This window comes from Xylocopa sonorina, chromosome 4 (assembly GCF_050948175.1).
Source record: "Xylocopa sonorina isolate GNS202 chromosome 4, iyXylSono1_principal, whole genome shotgun sequence".
NCBI classification, from domain to species: Eukaryota; Metazoa; Arthropoda; class Insecta; order Hymenoptera; family Apidae; genus Xylocopa; species Xylocopa sonorina.
In genome coordinates this window covers 5,239,840-5,264,390 of record NC_135196.1, presented here as the reverse complement: position 1 = coordinate 5,264,390, position 24,551 = coordinate 5,239,840, and the positions used below count along the sequence as shown (strand labels likewise).

The following is a 24,551-nucleotide window of genomic DNA, read 5'->3' as shown; positions in this document are numbered from 1 at the left end:
ATTGGATCAATTCTTTGGTTTAAATAAATTATCGTCGTTTGAGAAAACAGAAAATTTAAGAGTTTGGTTGTAAATATTTATATTATATTATTACAAAATCAAATGGAATCGGATTGCAAGAATCAAGAATTCATGACATGACCATAATTGGTTCTCCTGTAGAAATGGAGCCAATCAATTGAAATGAATACTCCACTTCTGTATTAAATGCAAAATATTATCGATTTGAAATTTCTGTTCACTTATTTTGCACAGCAGAGTTAATCCATGAAGGTTGTGCCGTGAAAACAATATGCTACGAACAATAGTACACGAGGAATGTATTACATATGGCACAACAACGTTTCTGTTGGCTCGGGTTTAAATAGAACCATTAAGTATTGAAATCTCGCGGACTTGTTTCTCAGGGAACAAACTTCTTACAAAATACAAAACGGGATTAATACATATCTTTCATTACAACGTACGAATGTTATAACATAACATAATATAATTTTTTCAAAGTCTAGTAACATAGTTCAGAGCCAAGCATACCTGTGTTGAAGTCACTTCACTCTGTTTCATTTCTAAGTGGACTAATTCCTTCAGAATTGTATAAAAAAGAACCAGTCCACACTCTTTATTAAAATTAACGGATATCGTGAAACGAATTACTTTTTATAATTCTTTTTAGAAATAAGAATACGTAACAACTGGTGTTACAGTATTTTCACTCGTAGCATGATATTCAGAATTAATTAAAAACTCTGAATCGTTATACTCTAAAGTAATTCTCTCAATTACTTTTCCAACTGTAAGTAAACTGGTGATGCGATATATTCGAATCACTTCAAATAAAAATAATGGGGAAAAAAAGAGAGCAAGAAAACGAATTTCTCTAAACTTCCTGGCTGCTTTCATCGTTGATCTCGAGCCCAATTTTCTGGCGTTGTTGCTCGATTTGAGGCCTCGTGACCGAATCGAAAGGCAGACCGTTGGGTCCTCGTCGGCTGAGAAAAAATCATTTCGGCACGGCTCGCTCGGACAACTGACTTTTACGTAAGAAACGGAGGGAACATCTGGAAGTTTGCGCGCGTGAAAGTGGACTACCCAGTTACAGGCAACGGTCAGTTAATTCTGCGGCCGCTCGGTTAATATTCTGCAACTCCAGCCGGTTCCCGTGGCGATCGCGGAACCAACGACTCCGAGGCTCTGACCGACCTTTTTGCCAGCCAACTATTTATCATTGAAACGGGTTTCCCCGTGTGGTTTCCGTTCTAACGATTCGTAGAAAATTTGCTAATTGACACATCAACGACTTTGTCTTTCCTTCACTCGGACGATTCGTGGTATGCGAGCGATCATTTGAAGAGAAAATTATCGCGTGTTCTTCTCGAATGTCTGATTCGCGAATACACGCGGCTCCGTCCTGTTACCACTATTAATTTAATCGTTCCAATGAAATTTTAGACATCCACCGGAAAATAATACTGTAATCCGATGAAACCACTTGCAAATCAGTTGATATAAATAAATTGGAATGTCTCTGGAGCCCTGTAAACTACACAAAACATCCTGCAAGAACTTCAACTATCTCACAACAGCCAGCAAGAAGAAAACTAACAGCGACCACAAAATTCGCAATGATTTTACTCTCAGACACACTCGAATCCTTAGTTTCCCCACTGCGAACGTCGAATACCGTAACGAAAAACCGTATGTTTGAAAACGACCTAATCATCGATCACGCCGGTACCAACCGGTTGCACAAGTGGCTTAAGGACTCTCACCCAATGCGCCTTATTCCATCGTCCGTCAAACTCGAGGATCGTTTCGAACGCGTAAAGAAGAATCGCGAGACCGAACGGGACATCGAAAGCGAAAGAAAAGAAAAAAAATAGAACGCAATCCAGCCGCATCGTTTTTCCATCCGTTCGCCGCGACGACGACCTTGACGGGTTTCGTTCGCGCAAACGACTCACGATTTTCCCAGAGCGAAACAAAAGAGCCGGATGTTCCGGTCGCACTTGAATCGCACTCACCTTGCAGCTTCTTAGACAGACCCGATCCAATGTCTCATTTCAGTTCACCTGGCCAGCCGCGAGTCCTCCCACGCACGCTCCCGGAGAGGTACCCTCGTTTGGTTCCGTGCACAGATCGCTGGTATCAATCACAGTGATCACGACGTGAACGTTCACCAGTGAAACTCAGGCTGTCGCCGAACTCCGAGACGGATCGGTAACTATCAACTGGCGTACCGTTCGTCGAAAGGAACGAGGGGTCGTAGGAAGGGGGTTGGGCTAAGTCCCTCGGGGTTCACTTGAGAGCAACTGGAACGATTTAGGGTGCACGCGACTCGATCAGGTCGGATGGGAATAACGATCGTCACGCATCTTCGCGAGATATTCGGTTATGCACTGCGTTCGCAGCGCGTGTGTACACGGGACACGTTCGTCGACGGAATGCTCGGAGACAAATGGAAGTCGATCGAACGACCGCCGTGTCAAAAAACCAGCCTCTAAATGGGGGAGAAAAAAAGTGTTCGCCCGACCATTTTCCCTTTCGCCCGACTCGACGCCACCACCACCGCCGGCACCACCACCATCGCCACATCACCCAGCATAGTTGCTGTTCGCTCTCTCTCTCTCTCGCTCTCTCACTCTCTTTTCTCCCTCTGCGTGGTACACGCTACCCCTACCCGACAGGTACCGTCGAAAGCATCCCCTCCCACGGACACGTCGCCTAGTTCCTCTTACTGACTGATAGCTACTTTGATATGCGTGACTTCCTGCGATCCGTGAATACGTATAGACGAACCTACGTGCACGCTGGTGGGTGTGCTCGATTATGGACCAGCACCTCGACTACCGGGTCACCGCTGAAGGAGAACGAAATTGAGAGTTGCTCGACCGGATGCTCCTCGCGAGACGCGAGCTTTCGGATGCTCGCGGAGGTTACTTTCGTTGGCTGCTGGTCGGGACGAGAAGCTGATGAAGTTGTTACGCGGAACGATGCGTGTTGAGACTCTGTAGTATTCTTGTTTCTCTCTTCTCGCTGCAGATGAACTAGTGTTTTTGTAAATAGTGCTTTGTCGTAGCGAAGATGAAGCATATTGAAAACGTGATGACTTAATTAGATCGCTTCTTTCGATGTCGAAGGCTCCTTTGTCTTTGAGGGATAATGAGGCTTGCTTTGAGCATATGTTACCAGTTTGTCTGTATTTTTAATGTGACTAGAATACCAGTGAAACAAGTGCGATGTACGTATGTTTCTTTCATTATTTTAGATAATATTATTCTGAATAAACATTAAATGATGAATATGCCTTGCAAACCATTCGATATCGTAATTTATTTTCTGATATTTTATGCGAATATAAATAAATTATAATAACCTTGACAATTGACATCAATTTCTTTCACTTCTCCGTGGAATTTATTTTTCTCCATCGTTTATACCAAAGGCTTGCATATAAAAAAAAGAGAAAGTATCACAAAAGAATTCCACGAGAAGGATAAAAATTCGATGAAAGAAATAAAACAGAATTCATCGAATTTCGTGTATTTATAGGTATCTATAGTGAAATCCAGGAAGTTCAAATTTTAGTTAAATCGCTAAAAGATTATTGATATTGGAATGGTTCTCAACTTTACAATCAGTAAAAGTTAATATATCAGAAAACGCTTGCAACACCTTTTTCAATTTTTACAGAACGTAGGACAGTTTTTCCTAACCAGATGGGCAAATAGTTTTACATAATCGGTGATCTAGAATGTCATTCGCATATGTCTTCATTCAGTGACATTAATGACTCCATCGGCATAACTTACAAAGTATTTTACATATGTGATCCATTTAAGACGCTGTTGCAAACATCGTTTTATTATAAATGCCAATCTGTATTCCTAACTGCTACACGAGAAATTGTTCTAGAACATTACTGAAACCTTTCTACCCCTTACTATTTTGAAATCTGCTCGTATTACATAAGCAAAACTGTCACTAAAAAAAATTTCGTCATTTGGAGCACAGTCACTAATCTTTAATCAATTGTCTGAAATAGTCAAGCCTAATGATTTCCTTATCCCTTGGAGCAATGGCATGTATCAAATTATTAATCATAAATTCACATACTGGTGACCGTAGATATAAAAGTAAGATTTAACTCGATAAGAAATAGAAATCGTCTACTATTATTACTATAATCATCTGCTATTATTTTATTTTATTTCTACAGGTTGTACTAGTACCATGAACAATGCAATAAAATCCTATTTTATTCATTGTATTGGTGTATTTTATTACTATCCATTAACTAAAGTATTTGTGACAATTCTTGGTTCCTTGTTTTAGAATAAAGTGACTAGCAATAATTAAATACAGTTTTTCTTTCTCATAAATAAAATATTAACATTATTATTAAAAGTATTGAATATTAATTTAGAATTTAGGTAGAACGTAGGTACACGTATACTTGATGTATAGTAAAAACAATGAACTGCATTTTTGTAGTAACAGTGACTCACGTACATTCCACAAAAATTATACAATTCTGAATACTCAGTAGAAAACGAAAAACAAAATTTGATCGTTAAACATAACCAATATTGTATCATCTTATCTCTTAGATCAATTTGACCCAAATTCAATTCTGATCGAGTCCTAAACAACATCATCTGGAGAACCGATACGCAAAGCTCTAGAGCTCAAGTTTTTTAACAGTTATCGCGTTGATAGACAAATAGTACGTTCTTGCAAAGTTTTTGTACTTAATAGATTCGTACTATCAAAGAAAACTCCACTTACAGTAAAATAAAGTTAGAAACATTAATAATTCCTCGAAAAGGAGAATGAAAATTGTTGTTTCTTTTGGTTTAACATTGCATTACGCGTGCATTACGTCGCTTTCCCTTGACATTCTAATCCAGGAACAAAATCGATCGTTTGCGTTCCAATTCGAAAGTAGATCGCAAAACCGAACAATTACCCCTCTTAATAATCGTATGTCCGCGCGCTTCCTGCGCGCACTCCATAATAGAAGGAAATATCGAGTTCTTGAATTGTAAACGCAACGAATAAATAGTACTAACGTAGAATGAGGTTACCTCGAACCCTTTTATAATGTGTTCCACTTTTCTTTGTGCTCGTCGCATACGGCATGCATACATTAAACGCGCTTAATTGTTTGCGATAACAATAACAATGTTTAAATGTTTATTGCGCGATGTATGTTTTTACGCTTTCAATGATGTATCGACTTAAACTCTTCTTCATGAATTTCAGTAGAACAAAATCGCATGCACTTTACAAAAACATGTAAAATCATCACACGTAATTAATTGATTTTTATTATTGACAACTTTGTATGCTATTTTTTTTTTGTATATTAACACGTCTTTATATGCTGATACATATCAATAACAAGAAATCATTGATAAGACATTGCGATAATAGTCATATACACATATTCTTTATGTATCTTGTTCTCAAGAACGTTCTTTCAATGCTGTTTGAACTTCTTTTCTAAGAAGTAATAGCTTAAATGTTAGTAATTAATCGATAATAGTCAAGGACAGATTATACTAGTACTTTATAGTTACTTATGTTTCCCTATTCCATTTTGAATTGATATTACATTCGCATAGCGAATTAATCGCAATAAATGAATATGCAATATCTATATTTGCAGCTAAATTTAATCTATTAAAGAAGCAAACAATTTTTACTGAAACATGATGTATACTCATCATTTTCCTTTAACATCACAACGAAAAGAATGACGTGTCTATTAATTGTAAATCCTTATTTATAAGTGAACACGTAAATGGCAGATAAAAAGGGATCACTTATAAAGAAAGTGACAAAGAAAATTCTCAATTGTTACAATAAAAGTGATCGTTTAGTCATAAATGAAAGAAAATTAGATAAAGATCGATGCTTCTATACATCTTCTATCCTCGTTGGTAAAACAGAATGATCCTACATGGATCATTTAAATTTCAATATAACATCAAATTTTAAGGCATCGAACATGTAAATCTGATTCTTTCTATTTTTCAACTATCATATATGAAATTATTATATGAAGAAAGGTAGAATTTTGTATATATTTTACACGCAAAATTTCTACTGTACCGGTAGATTCTTTAGATTATTCTAATCTACGATGGACAACAAATATGTATAAGTCGTCTGAGCTGTCATATAATGAACAGCGATGAAATCGCACATATAATCACCTGCAATCGAAACTTCTTGCGATAATGAAATTATCTAAAGCACCTATATCATACTGTTGCGCTACGATGTGAAACACACTATCTTAAAGCTGTTTACGGAAAAAGTCCTGTTAATATTTATAACCTTACCAGTATGACATGTGACATTTACAACATAAATAATTCGTATCCTTTTATAATGTTGTGCACGTTTTACGCTAAGTTTATATTCGCATTTTATATTAATAGCTGCATCAGTGATGGTTATAAATTCGACACGGTGGACATAATAATCTGGTGACGGACGCTGACGTATACCACGAGACGAATATATCCGCAACAATTCATTCTAGTCTCGTTATGGTGAATTACATTTAATTGGATTTACAGTCAACATTCTGTAACCCCACCCTTGAACGTTAGATCATTTTCTGAGTCAGGAAAATTCATGATTTCTTTGTCATAACACCTCTTCAATTCAACTATATTGTTATCCACTAATGTCAGTGACATATTTTTATTTGCTTTCGGCTTTTAAAAGGTTCTTAATGTTGTTTGTGTTACTTGTGTCTGTGTAAATAATAATTTGTGTATGTCTAAATAAATTTGTAATGAAAGAGAAGTATAATGTGTAAGTTTCTTCGAGTTGAAAACGATAGAACATTTGTGTATCATAAAATACTACTATACACATTCTGAACATATTTTGACTTAACTAAATGCATTCAGTTATTTATTGATCATTTTCTAACATGTCTGCAACAATGTCAAACGATAGAAACACTGTGACTTGTATTATAGATCATTTAGTTTCTCATGACTCTGAATTTGACGATGCATTAGGTGTACCTGATTCGTTAGAAATTACTAACGACAATGGTGACACAACAAATGCTGAGTGTAAGGAAGATGTTGACAATCCAGGTAAGAGTATATGATTTAGAAATTTTCTTTGCCATTTCTGTATTTCCTATTACTTTAACTAACTTTTTATCCTGTTACCCATATTAATAAGATGTTTATGTATATATGTTATGTCTCTTTATTTATAATAGAATGTTCTGGTGTGATACCTTTCTCTGCTATACACAACTTCCCAAAAAACCTTAAAAGTCAACATTACAATGTGTTCATTCCTGGCGAGGAGGTATATGTGAACATCATAGATACTGAACGTAGTGTAACAACACATCCCTTGAATCCAAACTTGTACACCATAGAATTTAGGCATGGCCCATTTACTTGGATGATTAAAAAACGATACAAACATATCCAGTATTTACATAATCAATTGAAAATATATCGTGCTAGCTTGGATATACCTTTTCCAACAAAGAGTCACAAGGAAAGGAGAATCAGTTTGAAGAGTTTAGGAGATACAAATGAAAAAAAGGGTCGCAGAGGGGCATTACCAAGGTACGAAAGTTACTACCAAATATATGTATAAAAATTAAAGTTTACAATGACTATGAAGTAATATGAATATTTCTTCCAGATTTCCAAACAAGCCTGATGTTCTTGTACCATATGAGCATTTAGATCATAGAAAAAAAGTATTAGAGGACTATCTGAGAAATCTATTAAAAATAAACATTTATTTGCACCATCCAGAAACAGTAAGTTAACACTTACCATTATTTGCATGTATGATATATACTAACTCTATAAAACATTTTCAGATCAATTTTTTAGAAGTCTCTTATTTATCGTTCATAGCCGATTTGGGAATGAAAGGTAAAGAAGGGATGGTGCTAAAACGAACTGGTTCAGGCTCTAGGAGTAATTGTAATTTTTGTGGCCTGCTCGAAGGCATATGTTGTATTAGATGTAATCATTTTTGCACATCACTATGTGGAAAATGGCAATCCAGACATCTTATCGTTAAAGATACTTTCATTGCCTATATTAGGCCCAAGGACAGCAGCATAAAATCGATAATTCTAATGGATAGTGGTTTTGGAGTCAATTTTGGCATATATGCTACAGGTTACAGAAACGGAATACAAATAATGAATCTTAGCAGACACATAGTACTTAAATGTTGGACAAAAAGAAAAGCTAAGGAATGGGTGGATTTTATGCTAGACATTAGTAACAAGGAAGGTAAGTGGACATGTATAGAGACAAATCTAACGTGTATTTAACTAGCTTTGCAACTTTTGATACTTAAGAATTATATCTTTTCCAGGTCGCGATTTTATACGATCAAATCCACACAATTCATTTGTCCCTTATCGGTCATCTATTCTTGCCACGTGGTTCGTTGATGGATCAAGTTATATGTCTGCTGTTGCGGATGCATTAGAAAATGCCAAAGAAGAAATTTTTATTGCAGATTGGTGGTTGTCACCTGAGATTTATATGAAAAGGCCAGCCAATAACGATTATTGGCGATTAGATAATATCTTGCAACGAAAAGCTGTAAGTATTACCAATTATTAATTTTTATTAAATATTCATCATACGATTTTATACAATTATTTTTATTTTATTAATGCTGGCAGAAAGGAATTTTTGGTAAGAATAATATAACTTTTATTCAATTATGAAAATACTAGATTTAGGATTAAAATAGATAAATAAAATATCATAAGTATAATTAAGTATTTTTATATATAATGATTACAATGTGAGTGTAATTATGCCAAGTGTGAAATAGGAATTCTTTTGAATAATTTGCACATTAATATATCAATCTCAAATGCACATCAAACAATCCACAAAATGTCCCCTTTCTTTAGTGACATTAAGTATATTATTCTAACAATCAATTCTCTGTTTAGTTTGAAGGAGTTAAAGTATTTATAATGATCTATAAAGAAGTACAACTTGCACTGGGTATAAACAGTTTTTATAGCAAACAACGACTAGTTGAGAAATGCCCCGAAAATATAAAAGTATTACGACATCCAGATCATACAAAAGTAGGAGTCTTACTTTGGGCGCATCACGAGAAAATTGTGGTTGTCGATCAAAGCTTAGCTTTTCTTGGGGGTATCGATCTATGTTACGGTCGATGGGACAATAATGAACACAGATTAATAGACTTAGGTACATAAAGTTCCAAATAAAGTATTTTTAATTATTATTAATTCTGATACTCTTAATAATGAAGCAATCAATTTATATTACAGGCAGCATTCATCATTCTAGTATTTATATTCCATCTAAAGGTAAATGTACCAATACAAGTAGTAAGAAGGTGTCAAATGTTGCTGCTGATAAACACGTCTTACTACCACTGGCTATTGCAACTAATACAGTTGTAATGGCTACTACAAAATTTCTACCTGTGTTGTAAGTTTGTTTCATTGTTCTCAAACATTTTATTTAAAATTTAAAAAAATATAAAAACTAAATTTTTCATTTTCTAGACCAATAATGAGCAATAAAGCAACACCATTGTCGTTGCCACAATTAAATCCTGGAGATCTATTACTAATGCAACCAATAGAAGAATCACCAGATACCATGAAATGCGATACTCCAAACACAGAACGTAAAAATTTATTTGGAATGGCAAAAAATACCATGGACAAAGTAAAACAAAATATCAAATTGAAACGGCAAGAGTTGATTAATATGGTATATAATCCACATGAAGAAAGTAATGACGAAGAGGATGCAATGGATAAGTAAGCTCATTTTTTGATAAGGCACAGACTAGAACATGTACGTATTATTAAAGAGTGACTAATATTTTCAGTGATACAGAGGAAACTCAAGATGAAAGTATTGCACCAATGAGCTATAGCATAGAAGATGTATTTTCAGACTACTCTGGTAAATTATGGCTAGGAAAAGATTATGTGAATTTTATTGTTAAAGATTTTAATGATCTCGAAAAACCCTATCAGGACTTAGTAGATAGGAGCACAACTCCTAGAATGCCATGGCACGATATAGGAGTTATGGTACAAGGTGCATCAGCCAGAGATGTTGCTAGACACTTTATTCAACGTTGGAATGCGATCAAGGTAATTATTTGCTAATATGCTATTTGAAATAAAATGACACTAAAAAGATAGTCAAATATAGATTTTATACATTTTAAGTTGATACTTGTACATTATGTATTTGCAGATGGAAAAAGCGAAATTAAGTTCATGCTATCCATTTTTGCTTCCAAAATCCTACAGAGAATGCAGTAGTTCTGCACCATTTATAAAGGAATCCGCAATGCATAATGTTAAGTGCCAAGTACTAAGATCAGTTAGCTCTTGGTCAGCTGGTTTTCTTGATTCAGAAACTTTAGAACGAAGTATACAAGAGGCATACATTGAAGCCATTAGTAAAGCGGAGAGGTAAAATTAATTTCGATTAATATACAAAATACGTATTTATGTATAAGGCATTCCTAATGTATCTTTTTCATTACTTCAGATACATTTATATAGAGAATCAATTCTTTATAACTCTTGCATCCGTGGATCGAAAAGCAGTAAAAAATCGTATAGGAGAAACTTTAGTAAAACGAATTTTAAGAGCACACCGTGAAGGGGCAGTCTTTAGAGTATTTGTAATAATGCCTTTATTACCAGGTTTCGAGGGCGAAGTTGGAAGCCCAACTGGCACTGCTTTACATGCCATAACGCATTGGAATTATGCTTCTATATCAAGGTAAAAATTCTCGACCTCTATTTACAAGAACAAACGAATATATAGTTGATTTGGAAAATCAGAAGCATTTTGATTACAATAGGGGTAAAGATGCTATCCTAAACAGACTGATTGAAGCAGGCATAGAAGATCCTAGCGAGTATATCACATTCCATGGGTTAAGAACACATGCAATGTTAAATGGCACATTAGTGACAGAATTAATTTATGTTCATAGCAAGCTATTAATTGCAGATGATAGTACGGTCATATGTGGGTCTGCTAATATTAACGACAGAAGTATGATAGCAACTAGAGACAGTGAAATTGCAGTAATAATTCATGTAAGCATCATTAATAATTAGATATAATATTTTTTCATTATTTAAAAATCAATTATTCCATAATTATAGGATCAAGAATACGAAGATGGAAGAATGAATGATATACCATTCCCTTGCGGCAAATTTGCAGGGTCATTGCGAAAACAATTAATTTCTGAGCACTTGGGATTGTTCAAGACGAATGAAGATATAGATATAACTGATATAATTAAAAAGTCATTCTACAGAGATATATGGCGTGCGAGGAGTAATCGAAACACAGAAATTTATGAAGAAGTATTTCACTGTATTCCGACAGATAAAACGGTCAATTTTTCAATATTGAAACAGTATCAAGATGAGAAACCACTTTGTGAATCGGATCCACATTTAGCCCAGGAAATGGTTGAACAGATTAAGGTACTTATAATTCAGTGAATATTAATAAATATTATTTTAACAAATTTTATCTTTTTTAATTTTTAACATTTATTTTAGGGTCATTTGGTAAATATGCCACTGAACTTTTTATGTAACGAGGATCTGAAACCAGCTGCTGGTACAGTAGAAGGAATGATGCCAACAGCATTATGGATATAAATTGATGTCTTACGGTCAATATTAAGAAAACTTCAATCAGTAGTTTTAATAACTTTTAGAATTGAAAATAATATGATCTTAAATGTTTTTCATTGACCAAAGACGAATGACCATTCCATGTTTGTGATTAAACAAAATTGTACTAAAACTAGGCAGCTCTAAATTGTTTTTACTAAGAAAAAAAGACACATAGCAATAATATGAATCTACGTATGAAATTTAATGTTAAATTGTATATAATGAATATTGTTTGCATTTATATTGTAGTTGTAGTTCATTGACGATATTAATCAAGGTAGTGTTTGACAGCTACTTAACAGTATAAAACTAATAAATTATACATTAATGATACTTTGAATTAAAGAGATATTTAAACTATTAATGATACATTCTAAATGGATCATAAAATTATACTCTAACATTCCATAGAATCTACCTCTTTCAGAAAGAATGTAATATGTTATCGTCATATTAATATTAATCTTAATTACTGTTTATTTTATCAACCATTTAATGTGCTCAAACGTCTTTTATACTAGACAAAAACGAGTATAACAATATTTAAACAAAATGTGCCTTTTAACAGCATAGATTTTTATATTATAAATCTTATTTTTTAATGCTATTTATTTTTGCACTGAACGATGTATGAAATAAAAATGATATACTATCACGCCTTATTAATTTCACTATCTTTCTTGTTTATACCTTTGATACACTTATTCGGTGTAGAAATGAATTTTTCACACAACTCAAACGTGAATACTGTAATATATTTTACACGGTGATTCTCGTTAGAGTCCTACAAAGAGTAACTGAAAGACGATACTATCCGTGTTGTCAATAGCGATTGCAGAACTGATAGCTAAATGCGTATACACGGGAAAATTAAAGACAAGATTGCTAGAATGCGCAAAAACATTTCACATCTTCATATGATGTAGAACACGACTCATAACAAAACGCACATCTCTTGTGTATACGCTAGTTCTCAATGCGTATGTACATATCACACGAACAAAATGTACACATTGACAATGATCTAAGCGTCCTCTACGCGGAAAATGTAAAATAATACGATCGAAACATTTCACTAATGTAAAAATTGCGAGATTCATCTTACACAGAAGTAACAGAATCCAATAAAGCATCAAATATCTAATGATATTAAAAGAGAAGTAACAAATACGCCATTACCAGTCACACACATACAGTCATTACCTTCAAACGAAATTTTGAAGAATGTTTATATAAAGTCGAAGATTTAATAAACTGAAGTTGAAGTAATAAATATTTTACATCGTACAGCCATAAATACAAGTATAAGTTATTAAATTCGATTCAGAAAACCACCATTAAGATTTGCCTTTGAATTCGACGCATGAGCATCGCGTGGCGTATTTGCCATGTCAAAAATATTATAGAAACTTACCTGTTTCTCAAGTTATTTTCCCGTAAACAGGAAGTCGGCAGCTAGTACTGGAAGATTCTTCTTTCTTGAGGCACTTCATCACTCAAATCACAGTACTCGATCACAAAGAAATCGCGACGGACGCGTTTAACACGTTCTCGACGCGCGAATTCACGGAGACAAATGAAATCGAAAAGCTTCCTTCGCGCTACTGGTTCCAGGCTTCTGCGCATATGTCCACGCATGCGTCATAATACGTAACACCTGGGCTATGAATTCAAACAATAATATAAATAATGTTCAAATTAATATACGTATTAAACTCATAGTTAAATTTAATATATATAATATCAATTACTAATGATATTTTAAGATCAGCCATTAATTATATTGAAAGTAATGTTGAACCTTTTGTGCAGATAAATGTCGCACACGGCATATTCATTTAGTTTGAAATTTCAGTATTAAGTTGAGAATTGTCAATCTATTAGTTGACAAAATAAATTATTTGTCAAACACGAATATTAAAATTGATTTGAATGAATATTTTATAAATACATAGGATGCTTTTTAAACTTACTATTATTAACACAAGGGAAATGATAGAATATATAACAATCAGCTTAAAAGTAATATACAATGATACGAAATTAATAATATAATGCGCTATTGTTTTTTTCCTGTTCACTTACTTTTTCTCTCTGCTCCCTGTTCTTCCATTTTCTTCTTAATCATTCAATTTTAAAACAATCTTGATTGTTTGGACAGATTCCTTGAATATTAATCTTTTAAAGTTCTTCTACATCTTCTTTCTTGCAACACCTGCAACGAAAAGAAAAGAACAATTAGCTACAACAATTAATATATTATTTCCGACAACACAACTTTGTCACAGTAAGAGCACTGTGATGTTACTTGCGTTGGGTGACATCACTTCCATATAATTAGTAAATTACGAACATTTGTAATACTAAAACGTATCGCCTATGGTGGAGGGTGATCAATCAACCGAAGCAAGGTTGTCGATAATTTCGAAAATATGTGAGAACACATAGAGAATGCATAGATGTAATAAAGGATGAATGAAATTAAGAATCTAGAGATAGGTCTTAATTAGAATATTATTTAGAATAATACATATGTAACTTCAATATGTGTAAAATATATGAGTAGTCGTATGTAATACATATACTACTGCAGTATATTGCTAAGAGCATAAACATAAAGAAAGAATATCAAAATTAATCAATTGTGAGCTATTATGGTATAATAACGTGATTACGTTAACGGGATGAAGGGTGGGGAGTACAGACTGGGAGTGGGTATAAAAGGTCGAGCAGTCCGCAGAATAAGCTTTTTGTGTGCCTGACCGTCGAGGCGGGAGGGTCTATGGTTGGGTGGAGGGGTCTGTGACTAAACGTGAAGGAGTTTACTGGTGGAGGTGCTTCTGTTGGTGGTGCTTCTGGTGGAGGTGCTTCTGGTGGAGGCGCTTCTGGTGGAGGCGCTTCTGGTGGAGGCGCTTCTGGTGGAGGCGCTTCTGGTGAAGACGTTTTTGGTGGAGCCGCTCCTGGTGGAGGTGCTCCTGGTGGTGATGCTTCTGGTGGAGGCGCTTCTGGTGGAGGCGCTTCTGGTGGAGGCGCTTCTGGTGAAGGCGCTTCTGGTGGAGGCACTTCTGGTGGTGGTGCTTCTGGTGGAGGCGTTTTTGGTGGAGGCGTTTCTGGTGGAGGCGCCTGAGGTTGTAGGACTGGTGGTTGGTGAGTGAAAAATTTTAAGATTTAACTAGTTTGCGGGTCTAATTACAATTATAAGAGATGGATGACGTGTGTCTATGTGCTATTGTTCCTACAAATTCGCAATATATTTTAATTATTTCAAATTCTAAATATTACAATTTCAACAATTAGAACTTTGCTATCATTAATTTCAAGTATATCTAGTTCTAAATAGTTACCTTAAAATGGTTTATTTTAATTTATAAAATGAATTCGGTGTTGAACTATACTGAAAGTGAAGTTCTATTATTGGGTCCCTGCGTAGTCACCTCCACGGGGTGGGCCTGGGCCCTTGGTAACGTTTTCGAGAGACCGGTCTCTCGGAAACGGTATCAAGCTAAGGACTACGCACGTAGATATAAGTATAATTGTAAACTCGATACCAAAAGTACCAGAATTAGTTAAAAGATTACGGTTTATAACTTCTGTCTTGTCTAAAGATTTCATGAATTTACTTTCATTATTTCATTTATTCATTTGATTATCCAACTATTATTTCTTTAATTTTTCAGTAGATTAGAATAATTCAATAACTGGTACTTTTAGTATCGAGTCCTTTGCAGTACAATTTAAATCTCTCAAGTCCTTTTCAGGACTTTGAAGCTTTAAATTGGATTGCAAATAGTTTAAGTTAATTTTAAGGAACATATCTGTACATTCACATAATGTAATTTTATAAATGTGTAACCCGAATCCCTTCTATCCTGACTTCCTTAATTTATCTCAATCGAGCATAATTATGTCGACGTTAATCAGTTCATTGGGTATCAATCTCATTATTCTTTTTATAAACTCCGTTGGTCGGAATTAGGGAGGTTTAAAACAATACTGCGTAATCTATAGTAATTTCTATCTTTCCGTGGCGTCCTTCTCGTCGGAGGATTGTTTGAGAACTAGAAATTGACTTAATCTCTACTTTATTTTAATTTCTGCATTTCTAAGTTTCTACATGGGCAAGAACTCGCTTAAAATCATCGTGGGGATTGATCAATGATTTTATATTCATCGATTCTGTCACCGTAAAGTAGTTTCACTATTCTCTTTGTATTTGGAAATGAGAAAATGGTATTTCCCGTGAATACAGTGTTAAAATTCCATCTTTTCCAAGATTCTTTCCAACTGTTTCACGTGAACAGATTGTCTCGAATTATAATCAAGGAAAGCTATTAAGAGAATCCTAAAATTTATGTCGTCCTCGTCATTTGATGCTTGGAAATCCATTTCTTTCCTTCTTCACTTCAATTTCTACGTTCGACGCTGGACCACCATTGGATCGCCGTGCTGGATCATCATTGAATCGCCGTGGGATGCGTGCGTCCTTAGTTATAAGCACTTAGATTTAAGTAATTTAATTGTAACTCAATTGTAACAAAATTGTAAAGAAATCCATTCTCTTATCCGAAGTGAGAAATAGCCATTTCTATAATCGCGTTTAGTCAGTACCGATAAGCATGCGTTACATTCTCCCTTGAGCATTCTAAGTTTATACTACGTGAAATCGATTCACGTAGCTTTTCGTTTCTTTTCTTTTCTATTAGTTCGAGATTTCGTCTTCCATCGTCACGCAACGAAATAGTCGATACTCAATCAAACTGATGTGGTTTTCGGAGCCCATTGAGATTTTGCAGCCCTTTTCGATTGGTACGCCCGTTGGGTACTCGATCTGGGTATAGGCTTAGTACATTGGACGCGCTCACGCGGGTTCGTTCCGAGTAGCTCCTACCCCGTGTCGCTGGGGTCTTCGGACCTGCTGTAAGACGACTTGGGGCGGTCTACGGAGTTCGTTCTTGTCGTTGGGCAATGCGTCCTACTGCTAAGTCTCGCTGAGATCTTGATGGTAGCCGCATTCACCATTGGGGAGAGCGTGGTATCAACTGTTTCGTCGTAAGACGTGACATAACTTGTTCGCGATTCGCGTCGGGTATGGTTCGCCTAGTGACTAGTGTCGAGCCATCGGGTTAGAATGCTCTCGCGAGAATCTAACGCAGGTTTATTTGGTACTTGTTCGTTTTGCTCGCGTCGCGAATTTCATTTTGCTTCAGATTAGTTTCTTTTCTTAACTTTTTTGTATCCATTCTTACTAAGACTAACAATCATCATCTTATATATCGTACCGTAGAACACTTTAATTTTTCTAAAGTGTCAGTAGAGTCACTTTACAAATATCACTTCAGGTAAGATAATGGCATTCCTCGTCATCCCTTTCGTAAAGTCCATACTGCAATCTCTAGAATCTATGTTAGATTTTGGAGAATGTACTATGGATTCCGGTTGTTTGAAATTTACAAGTAGAGTCAGTCCTCGGTACCTTCTGTACCGAGAACACATGGATGTAATGGAGGGTGGATGGGATTAGGGAAATAGGGATGGGTCCCTGCGTAGTCACCTCCACGGGGTGGGCCTGGGCCCTTGGTAACGTTTTCGAGAGATTGCGCTCTCGAAAACGATATCAAGCTAAGAACTACGCACGTAGACTTAAGTACAGATGTAAATTCGATACTAGAACTACCAAAGCAATTAAACTGATTTCATTTTGCAACTTGTAGATTGTCAGTAACTTTCTATATAAATCTTAGAGTAATTTTCATAAATTATTTATAGTTTTCCATCAGTTAAAATTTTCATTCAACTCTTTATTTGCTACCTTTTGCTTTCCATTTCGAGTATTTTTCCTTTTCAATTCAACCATCATTCTACTTTGTTTGACAGAAATTAAAATTATTTTATTGCGGGTAGTTCTAGTGTTGAGTTAGTTAACTTTAAATTCGATTGTTAATTGTATAATTAGTTAAGCTGTAGTTTAAGTTAAGTTAAGTTTAGGTTAAGAATTTTAGTTATAGATATTTTTAATAATTATATATGTATGTAAACTCCCTTATGTATAATAAAATTGTAAAGGAATACATCTTCTTATCCGAAGTGAGAGATCCATTTCTATAAACCCTTACCGCTCGCTCATAAAAACAGAACATATTGTTCTTTCGGTTCGCGTTTAGTCAGTACTGATGAAATTGCATTACAAACTCCCTGGAGCATTCTATGTTTCTACTGCGTGAAATCGCTTCACGTAGTTCTTTTTTTCTTTATTTACTCGAAATTCCGTCTTCCATTGTCACGCAGTGAGGCAGTCGAAACTCAATCAAACTGATGTGGTTTTCGGAGGCCATCGAGATTTTGCAGCTCTGGTCGAATACGCCCGGGGTACTCGATCAGGGTATGGGCTTAGCACAGTGGACGTACCTCTTGATGAAGTCGCGACGTTGTATTCCTACCCCGTGCCGCTGGGGCTTCGGCCTGCTGTAAGTCGGTGCGGATGGTCTACTCGGTTCGTTCGTCATTGAGAGCAATGCATCCACTTGCTAAGCCTTGCTAAGATCTCGATGGTACCCGAATATACCATCAGGGAGAGCGTGGTTTCGATCGTTTCAACGTAAGACGTGGCATAACTTGTTCGCGATTCGCGTCCGGTATGGTTCGCCTAATGTTTAGAGCCATCGGGTTAGAATGCTCTTGTGACGATGTAATGCAGGTTTATTGGTACTTGTTCGTTTCGGTCGCGTCGCGAATTTTATTTTCACTTTTGCTATAACCTAGTTCCTTTTCGCAGCTTCAGTTGATCTCAATTTTATTTCCATTTTTATTAAGATATGTATCCATTTTATTCACAATAAAATAGTAGAGTTTAGAATATCGCACCGTATTCCCTTTTGCGAAACACTTGAATTTTTCTAAAGTGTTTGTAGAGTCATTTTAGAAATTTCACTTTGGGTAAGATAATGGCATTTCTCGTCGTCCCTTTCGCAAAAGTCCATACTGCAATTTCTAAGATCTATAATAGATTTTGGAGTATGTACTATGGATTTCAGTTGTTTGAAATTTATAAGTAGAGTCAGTCCTCGGTACCTTCTGTACCGAGAACACACAGATGTAATGGAGGGTGGATGGGATTAGGGAAATAGGGATGGGTCCCTGCGTAGTCACCTCCACGGGGTGGGCCTGGGCCCTTGGTAACGTTTTCGAGAGACCGGTCTCTCGAACACGGTATCAAGCTAAGGACTACGCACGTAGATATAAGTATAGTTGTAAACTCGATACTAAAAGTATCAGAATCAGTTCAAAGATTACGATTTACAACTTCTGTCTTGGAGAAAAATTTCATAGACTTGCTATCATTATTTCATTTATTTATTTCATTAACTTTGTAGTAGATTAGAATAATTTAATCAGTGGTACTTTTAGTATCGAGTCTTTTGCAGTACAATTTAAATTTGTCAAGTCCTTTTCAGGACTTTGAAGCTTTAAATTGGATTGCGAATAATTTAAGTTAATTTTAATGAACTTATCTGTACATTCATATAATGTAATTTTATAACTGTGTAACCTAAATCCCTTCTATCCTGGCTTTCCTAATTTATCTCAATCGAGCATAATTATGATCCGCGTTAATCAGTTCATTGGGGATTATTCCCATCATTTTTTTATAAACACCATTGGTCGGAATTAGGGACGTCTAATATAATCCTGCATAATCTTTAGTGATTTCTATCTCTTTGCGGTGTCTGTTCTGGACGGAGAATTGTTTTATGATTGGAAATCGACTTAATTTTAATTTTTGCGTTACTAAGTTGCTATATGGGCAAAAACTTGCTTGAAATCATTGTGGGTTTAATCAACGATTTTGTATTCTGTGGTCGTAAAGCTGTATCATTATTCCCTTTACATTTGGAAATGAGAAAATTATATTTCCGGTGAATACAGCGTTGGAGTTTCACCTTTTCCAAAATTCTTTCCAGCTGTTTCACATGAATAGATTGTCTGAAATTATAATCAAGAAAAACTATTAGGAGAATCTTAAAATTGATCGTATTTTGTACATTCGACGCTGGATCACAATTGGATCGCCGTGCTGGATCATCATTGAATCGCCGTGGGATGCGTGCGTCCTTAGTTATAAGCACTTAGATTTAAGTAATTTAATTGTAACTCAATTGTAAGAAAATTGTAAAGGAATCCATTTTTCTATCCGAAGTGAGAAATAGCCATTTCTACAATCGCGTGTAGTCAGTACCGATAAACATGCGTTACATTCTCCCTTGAGCATTCTATGTTTCTACTGCGTGAAATCGTTTCACGTAGCTTTTCTTTTCTTTTCTTTTCTTTTCTATTCGTTCGAGTCTTCGTCTTCCATCGTCACGCAGCGAAATAGTCGATACTCAATCAAACTGATGTGGTTTTCGGTGCCCATTGAGATTTCGCAGCCCTTGTCGATTGGTACGCCCGTTCGGTACTCGACTTGGGTATAGGCTTAGTACATTGGACGCGCTCATCGCGGTTCGTTCCGAGTAGCTCCTACCCCGTGTCGCTGGGGCCTTCGGGCCTGCTGTAAGACGACTTGGGGCGGTCTACGAAGTTCGTTCTTGTCGGTGGGCAATGCGTCCTAATGCTAAGTCTCGCTGAGATCTTGATGGTACCCGCATTCACCATTGGGGAGAGCGTGGTATCAACTGTTTCGTCGTAAGACGTGGCATAACTTGTTCGCGATTCGCGTCGGGTATGGTTCGTGCTGAACCATCGGGTAGAATGCTCTCGCGAAATTGTAACGCAGGTTTATTGGAACTTGTTCGTTTCGATCGCGCCGCGAATTTCATCTCAAATTAGTTTCTTTGCTTAACTTTAATTATCTTAATCTTATTTCCATTTTTACTAAGAGTTATCTTAAATATCGTACCGCAGAACATTTTACTTTTTCTAAAATGTCAGTAGATTCACTTTACAAATTTCATTTTGGATAAGAAAATGGCATTTCGTGTCATCCCTTGCGTAAAGTCCATACTGCAATCTCTAAGATCTATGCGAGATTTTGGAGAATGTAATATGGATTCCGGTTTTAAATTCACAAGTAGAGTCAGTCCTCGGTACCTTCTGTACCGAGAACACTTAGATGTAATGGAGGGTGGATGGGATTAGGGAAATAGGGATGGGTCCCTGCGTAGTCACCTCCACGGGGTGGACCTGGCTCCTTGGTAACGTTTTCGAGAGATTGCGCTCTTGAAAACGATATCAAGCTAAGGACTACGTGCTTAGATTTAAGTTGTAATTATTTGTAATTGTGTAATTAATTATCTTATAGTTTAAGTTAAGTTAAGTTTAGGTTTTCGCCGCTGGATCGTCGTTGGGATACCGTTGGAGCGCCGAGAGACTTTAGTTATTGATATTTTTATATATAATATTATATGTATATGTAATTTCCTAATATCCCTATCGTAAAGTCCATACTGCAATTTCTAAAATTTATGTTAGATTTTGGAAAATGTATTATGGATTTCGGTTGTTTGAAATTTACAACTAGAGTCAGTCCTCGGTACCTTCTGTACCGAGAACACATAGATACAATTGAGGGTGGATGGGATTAAGGTTTTAGGGATGGGTCCTTGCGTAGTCACCTCTTCGTCGATGGACCTGGGTGAACTAATGCCCGACTAGTTTCAGTACTTTCCGTAGTTTACTTCGCTGTCGATAATTATGTGCGACCAGTTTGAGCACTTTTCACAGAGATGGTACCAGGGCTGCGAGAGCAGGGTCGGCAATATCTGTCTCACTCTTTCCCATTGCTTTCTTATATATCTTTCTCTCTCTTACCTCTGAAGCGGAAAATATAAAATAAATTACAGTAAAGCTAGTAGAATATACAATAAATTATAATAAAACTATTGACATATATATCCCGACAACATAACTTTGTCACAGTAAAAGCACTGTGATGATATTTATTATTAGTATAATCTTATATCTTTGTTTCATGTTAACCTACTTGAGAGTCACAATGAATAAACTGTTTATTTTTGTCCTTTTTAACATTCATTTATAATGTCAATGGACAAATGTCACCCTATGCCACCACTGGGAAAATTCATGAATGAACAGTATTGGCAGGCGGTATCAGCACTGGAACAGTACCGTATATTGTTCTGGTGCATTTAAATACATTTAATCCTGATGATACTCCTGTAGCGTTACAGGACCTGGGGAAGCCACCGTGATACGCTGGTGCTTTTTGAAGTGTTATGTGATTTGCTGTGTTGTCTGGACATATAACAACCAGTTTAAAAATAATATACAATGCTACAAAATTAATAATATAATGCACTATAGTTTTTTCTGTTTACTTACTTTTTCTCTCTTTTTCCTGTTCCTCTTAATCATACAACCATTTTCTTCTTAATCATACAATTTTAAAACAATCTTGATTGACCAGGTTCCTTAAATATTAATCTTTTAGAGTTCTCCTACATATCCTTTCTTGCGACATCTGCAAGAAAAAGAAAAGAACAATTAGCTACAACAATCAATATATTATCATTTGAATATATTTATTATATGAAACATTCCAACAAGTTTTAATAAATATAGTATCTGACAAAGCAATGAAACATTACAAGCGACGTTAAATAAGGTTAATTCTTCCTAAATAGATTCTTGTATATGCTAGAGTATATCTAAATGAGATAGATTTCTGCTTTAATTAGAAATTACCACTTGGTGCAGCATTTTTTCCATGATGACAAAATCCTAGACAGTTGCACTGTCATTTCCTCTTTGGTGTAGACATCAACGCACTGTCGTGATTTGTCGTTAGGGGTCGCCACAGAAGCAATTTTTTACACTTGTTTCATCCGGTTCCAACGAGACAACCGTGTCGTACACACGTATCGTGTTTTGATAAATAACGCTCTTTTGGCAATGTATTGAATACAATACTCATTTTTCATATTGGCATAGTGTAATTTCGTCAGTGTAATATTCCATTTGTTACCAATAAAAATGACTTATTTAAGTTCGTGGGAAGAGTTCGAAAAGGGTGCTGAAAGGTTATATCTTCAAGATCCAATGAAGGTGTATTTTGATTAAATTAACGTTAACTTATCAATTTCGTTAGACAAAATGTTGAATATTCCGTGTAGTTTAAGATTGAAATAATATATCAATGTATTTCATTCAATACTGTAAGAAACTTTTGTAGGTTATAAACCTCGACTGACATGACAACATGACATGTCACGTAAATATTAAGAATTCAATTTTGTATTTGAATAATTATTTGACACGTAAAACGAAAGAATTCTATGAAACAATATTGAAACGCTTAAAACGTAAATTTACATTGTTTTAATATATATATGTATAAATAAGAATAGTTTATTTTGTATAAAATATTTTTATTTATTTTCACTGTGTCAGTTTGCAGGTAAAATTAATGAAACATATGGAGACAGATGTATTTATAAATATTTTAATAATCGTTAAGTTTTTATAATTTATTATTTTGTTTTAGGCTCGGTATACAATGAAATATTGCCATAATAAAGGTGTTCTATGTCTAAAACTTACAGATAATCGAACGGTAAGCTTTTACACTTATACGACTTACCTTTTTATTTCTTAAGAGTCTATTTAAATAATACATTTATAAATTTTCATTCGTAGTGCCTACAATACAAAACAGAGATTGCACAGGACTTAAAGAAGATGGAAAAATTTATAGGAAACCTGATGAGGCACATGGCATCTAAAGAGAGCTAAATAAGGACTAGACAAGATTAGGGACATTTTCTTTTTTTTTTTTTAAGCCAAGGAATAAAAGTGCTGCGCATTTAATTCATTTGTTTATGTTGTTTCATTTCATAAGATTCTGCGACTGACGGGATTATAGATATTTAATTATTTGAATGAGGTATAAAAACTTTCTTAAATATACAATATGTGCATAAATGTCTATTTCGTATTTATTTAAAGCTTCGTGCTCATTTTGGGCGGTTACGTTGCCTCCTTGTTAAAGTTCTGAAACAGTACAAAATGAAATGTATCACGGTACAATTGAGAATCTACTTAATAATGAATTTTCGAAACGAATCACACAGAAAACTAAAAATTATATGTCATAGTAGAGTTGATTTTCGAAGGATACCAATACTTCTCAGAATGTGTAATTGTATATGTATGTGTAACAGCGGCGTGTCGTGGATTAGTTATTAATAAAGCCAAACTTAATTTAAAATTTTTACTAGATATCATTGTAAGAGAGAAGCACAAAGCAATGAAAAGAAGCACTTACGATATAATGGGCTGAAGAACAGCGTCCAGAGTAGTATCAACAGGAGGGTAGATTTCTTGATTTGAAGACAGTTCATAGCGTACCTCTCCCCCTAATTGCATTTGCGGCTATACCAAACAAAACTATTTTACTAATTTACTACGCAGGAGATTGTACGATACAACACACTACGATCTAGTGACAACATTTCATTAAATCAGTTTTTCTCATTTCTTTACGATTTGTAGCAATGGAAAAGTGATATAATAAAATGCCGTAACTAAGAGAAGGAAGTAGCAAGCCTTAACCGCATATATTTGTAAAAAGCGCTTAGTGTGTCTAAAAGATTTCCGTATAATAAAGTGCGATTTTAATAAAGATAATTTTATCTCCAATTTAAGATTACAATAAAAATCCTGTTTCTCTCTTAAAAGCACAAAGCTTAAACTACTTGAAGCAAAAGCGTTACCCATTATTTTCATACGACGCTGTTGCTAAATTCACCGGGTGTCTGGCAGACGCACGGTGATAAAAAAGAAGACAGATATCTGAAAGGAC

The 24,551-nt window shown here is 35.3% G+C and overlaps 4 protein-coding genes across 9 annotated transcripts in view; 2 read left to right on the top strand and 2 right to left on the bottom strand.

Moving 5' to 3' along the window:
* LOC143423111 (uncharacterized) overlaps positions 1-13,275 on the bottom strand; it is a 69,901-nt gene extending 56,626 nt beyond the window's left edge. For 2 of the 3 annotated variants that reach the window (XM_076894202.1, XM_076894200.1), the window contains exon 1: positions 2,022-2,229. The gene's annotated coding sequence lies outside the window, so the exon portion shown is untranslated. Of the gene's footprint in view, positions 1-2,021; positions 2,230-13,151 lie in introns of those variants that run through there. The other variant, XM_076894201.1, reaches the window with a different exon arrangement.
* On the top strand, positions 6,155-12,278 carry Pld (Phospholipase D). Its single transcript, XM_076893863.1, has 15 exons — positions 6,155-6,383; positions 6,927-7,121; positions 7,253-7,613; positions 7,693-7,813; positions 7,877-8,300; positions 8,386-8,618; positions 8,981-9,248; positions 9,332-9,494; positions 9,572-9,832; positions 9,904-10,174; positions 10,281-10,501; positions 10,581-10,817; positions 10,900-11,140; positions 11,210-11,539; positions 11,618-12,278. The coding sequence occupies exons 2-15, from the start codon at positions 6,950-6,952 to the stop codon at positions 11,717-11,719; spliced, it is 3,405 nt and encodes a 1,134-aa protein (XP_076749978.1). The 5' UTR covers positions 6,155-6,383; positions 6,927-6,949; the 3' UTR covers positions 11,720-12,278.
* A 9,287-nt stretch (positions 13,276-22,562) lies between the features above and the next one.
* Positions 22,563-23,561, top strand: Srp9 (signal recognition particle 9). Its single transcript, XM_076893853.1, has 3 exons — positions 22,563-22,795; positions 23,235-23,303; positions 23,387-23,561. Exons 1-3 carry the CDS (start codon positions 22,724-22,726, stop codon positions 23,480-23,482), a joined length of 237 nt encoding a protein of 78 aa, XP_076749968.1. The 5' UTR covers positions 22,563-22,723; the 3' UTR covers positions 23,483-23,561.
* Positions 23,562-23,601: 40 nt separating this feature from the next.
* The window catches only part of LOC143422882 (band 4.1-like protein 4), an 82,251-nt gene continuing 81,301 nt past the window's right edge, over positions 23,602-24,551 (bottom strand). For 3 of the 4 annotated variants that reach the window (XM_076893848.1, XM_076893851.1, XM_076893850.1), the window contains 2 exons: positions 24,015-24,121; positions 23,602-23,740 (listed from right to left, as the gene is read on the bottom strand). In XM_076893848.1, the coding sequence (XP_076749963.1) occupies positions 23,704-23,740; positions 24,015-24,121 (144 nt within the window). In that variant the 3' untranslated portion in view covers positions 23,602-23,703. The remainder of the gene's footprint in view (positions 23,741-24,014; positions 24,122-24,551) is intronic. The other variant, XM_076893852.1, reaches the window with a different exon arrangement.

Bases quoted from the DNA above. Each gene is read 5' to 3' on its own strand.
- Srp9 (XM_076893853.1), top strand. From the start codon at position 22,724: ATGACTTATTTAAGTTCGTGGGAAGAGTTCGAAAAGGGTGCTGAAAGG. The intron at 22,796-23,234 runs GTGTATTTTGAT...ATTTTGTTTTAG, and splicing joins ATCTTCAAGATCCAATGAAG to GCTCGGTATACAATGAAATA. The intron at 23,304-23,386 runs GTAAGCTTTTAC...TTTCATTCGTAG, and splicing joins AACTTACAGATAATCGAACG to TGCCTACAATACAAAACAGA.
- Pld (XM_076893863.1), top strand. From the start codon at position 6,950: ATGTCTGCAACAATGTCAAACGATAGAAACACTGTGACTTGTATTATA. The intron at 7,614-7,692 runs GTACGAAAGTTA...TATTTCTTCCAG, and splicing joins CGCAGAGGGGCATTACCAAG to ATTTCCAAACAAGCCTGATG. The intron at 8,619-8,980 runs GTAAGTATTACC...TTCTCTGTTTAG, and splicing joins ATATCTTGCAACGAAAAGCT to TTTGAAGGAGTTAAAGTATT.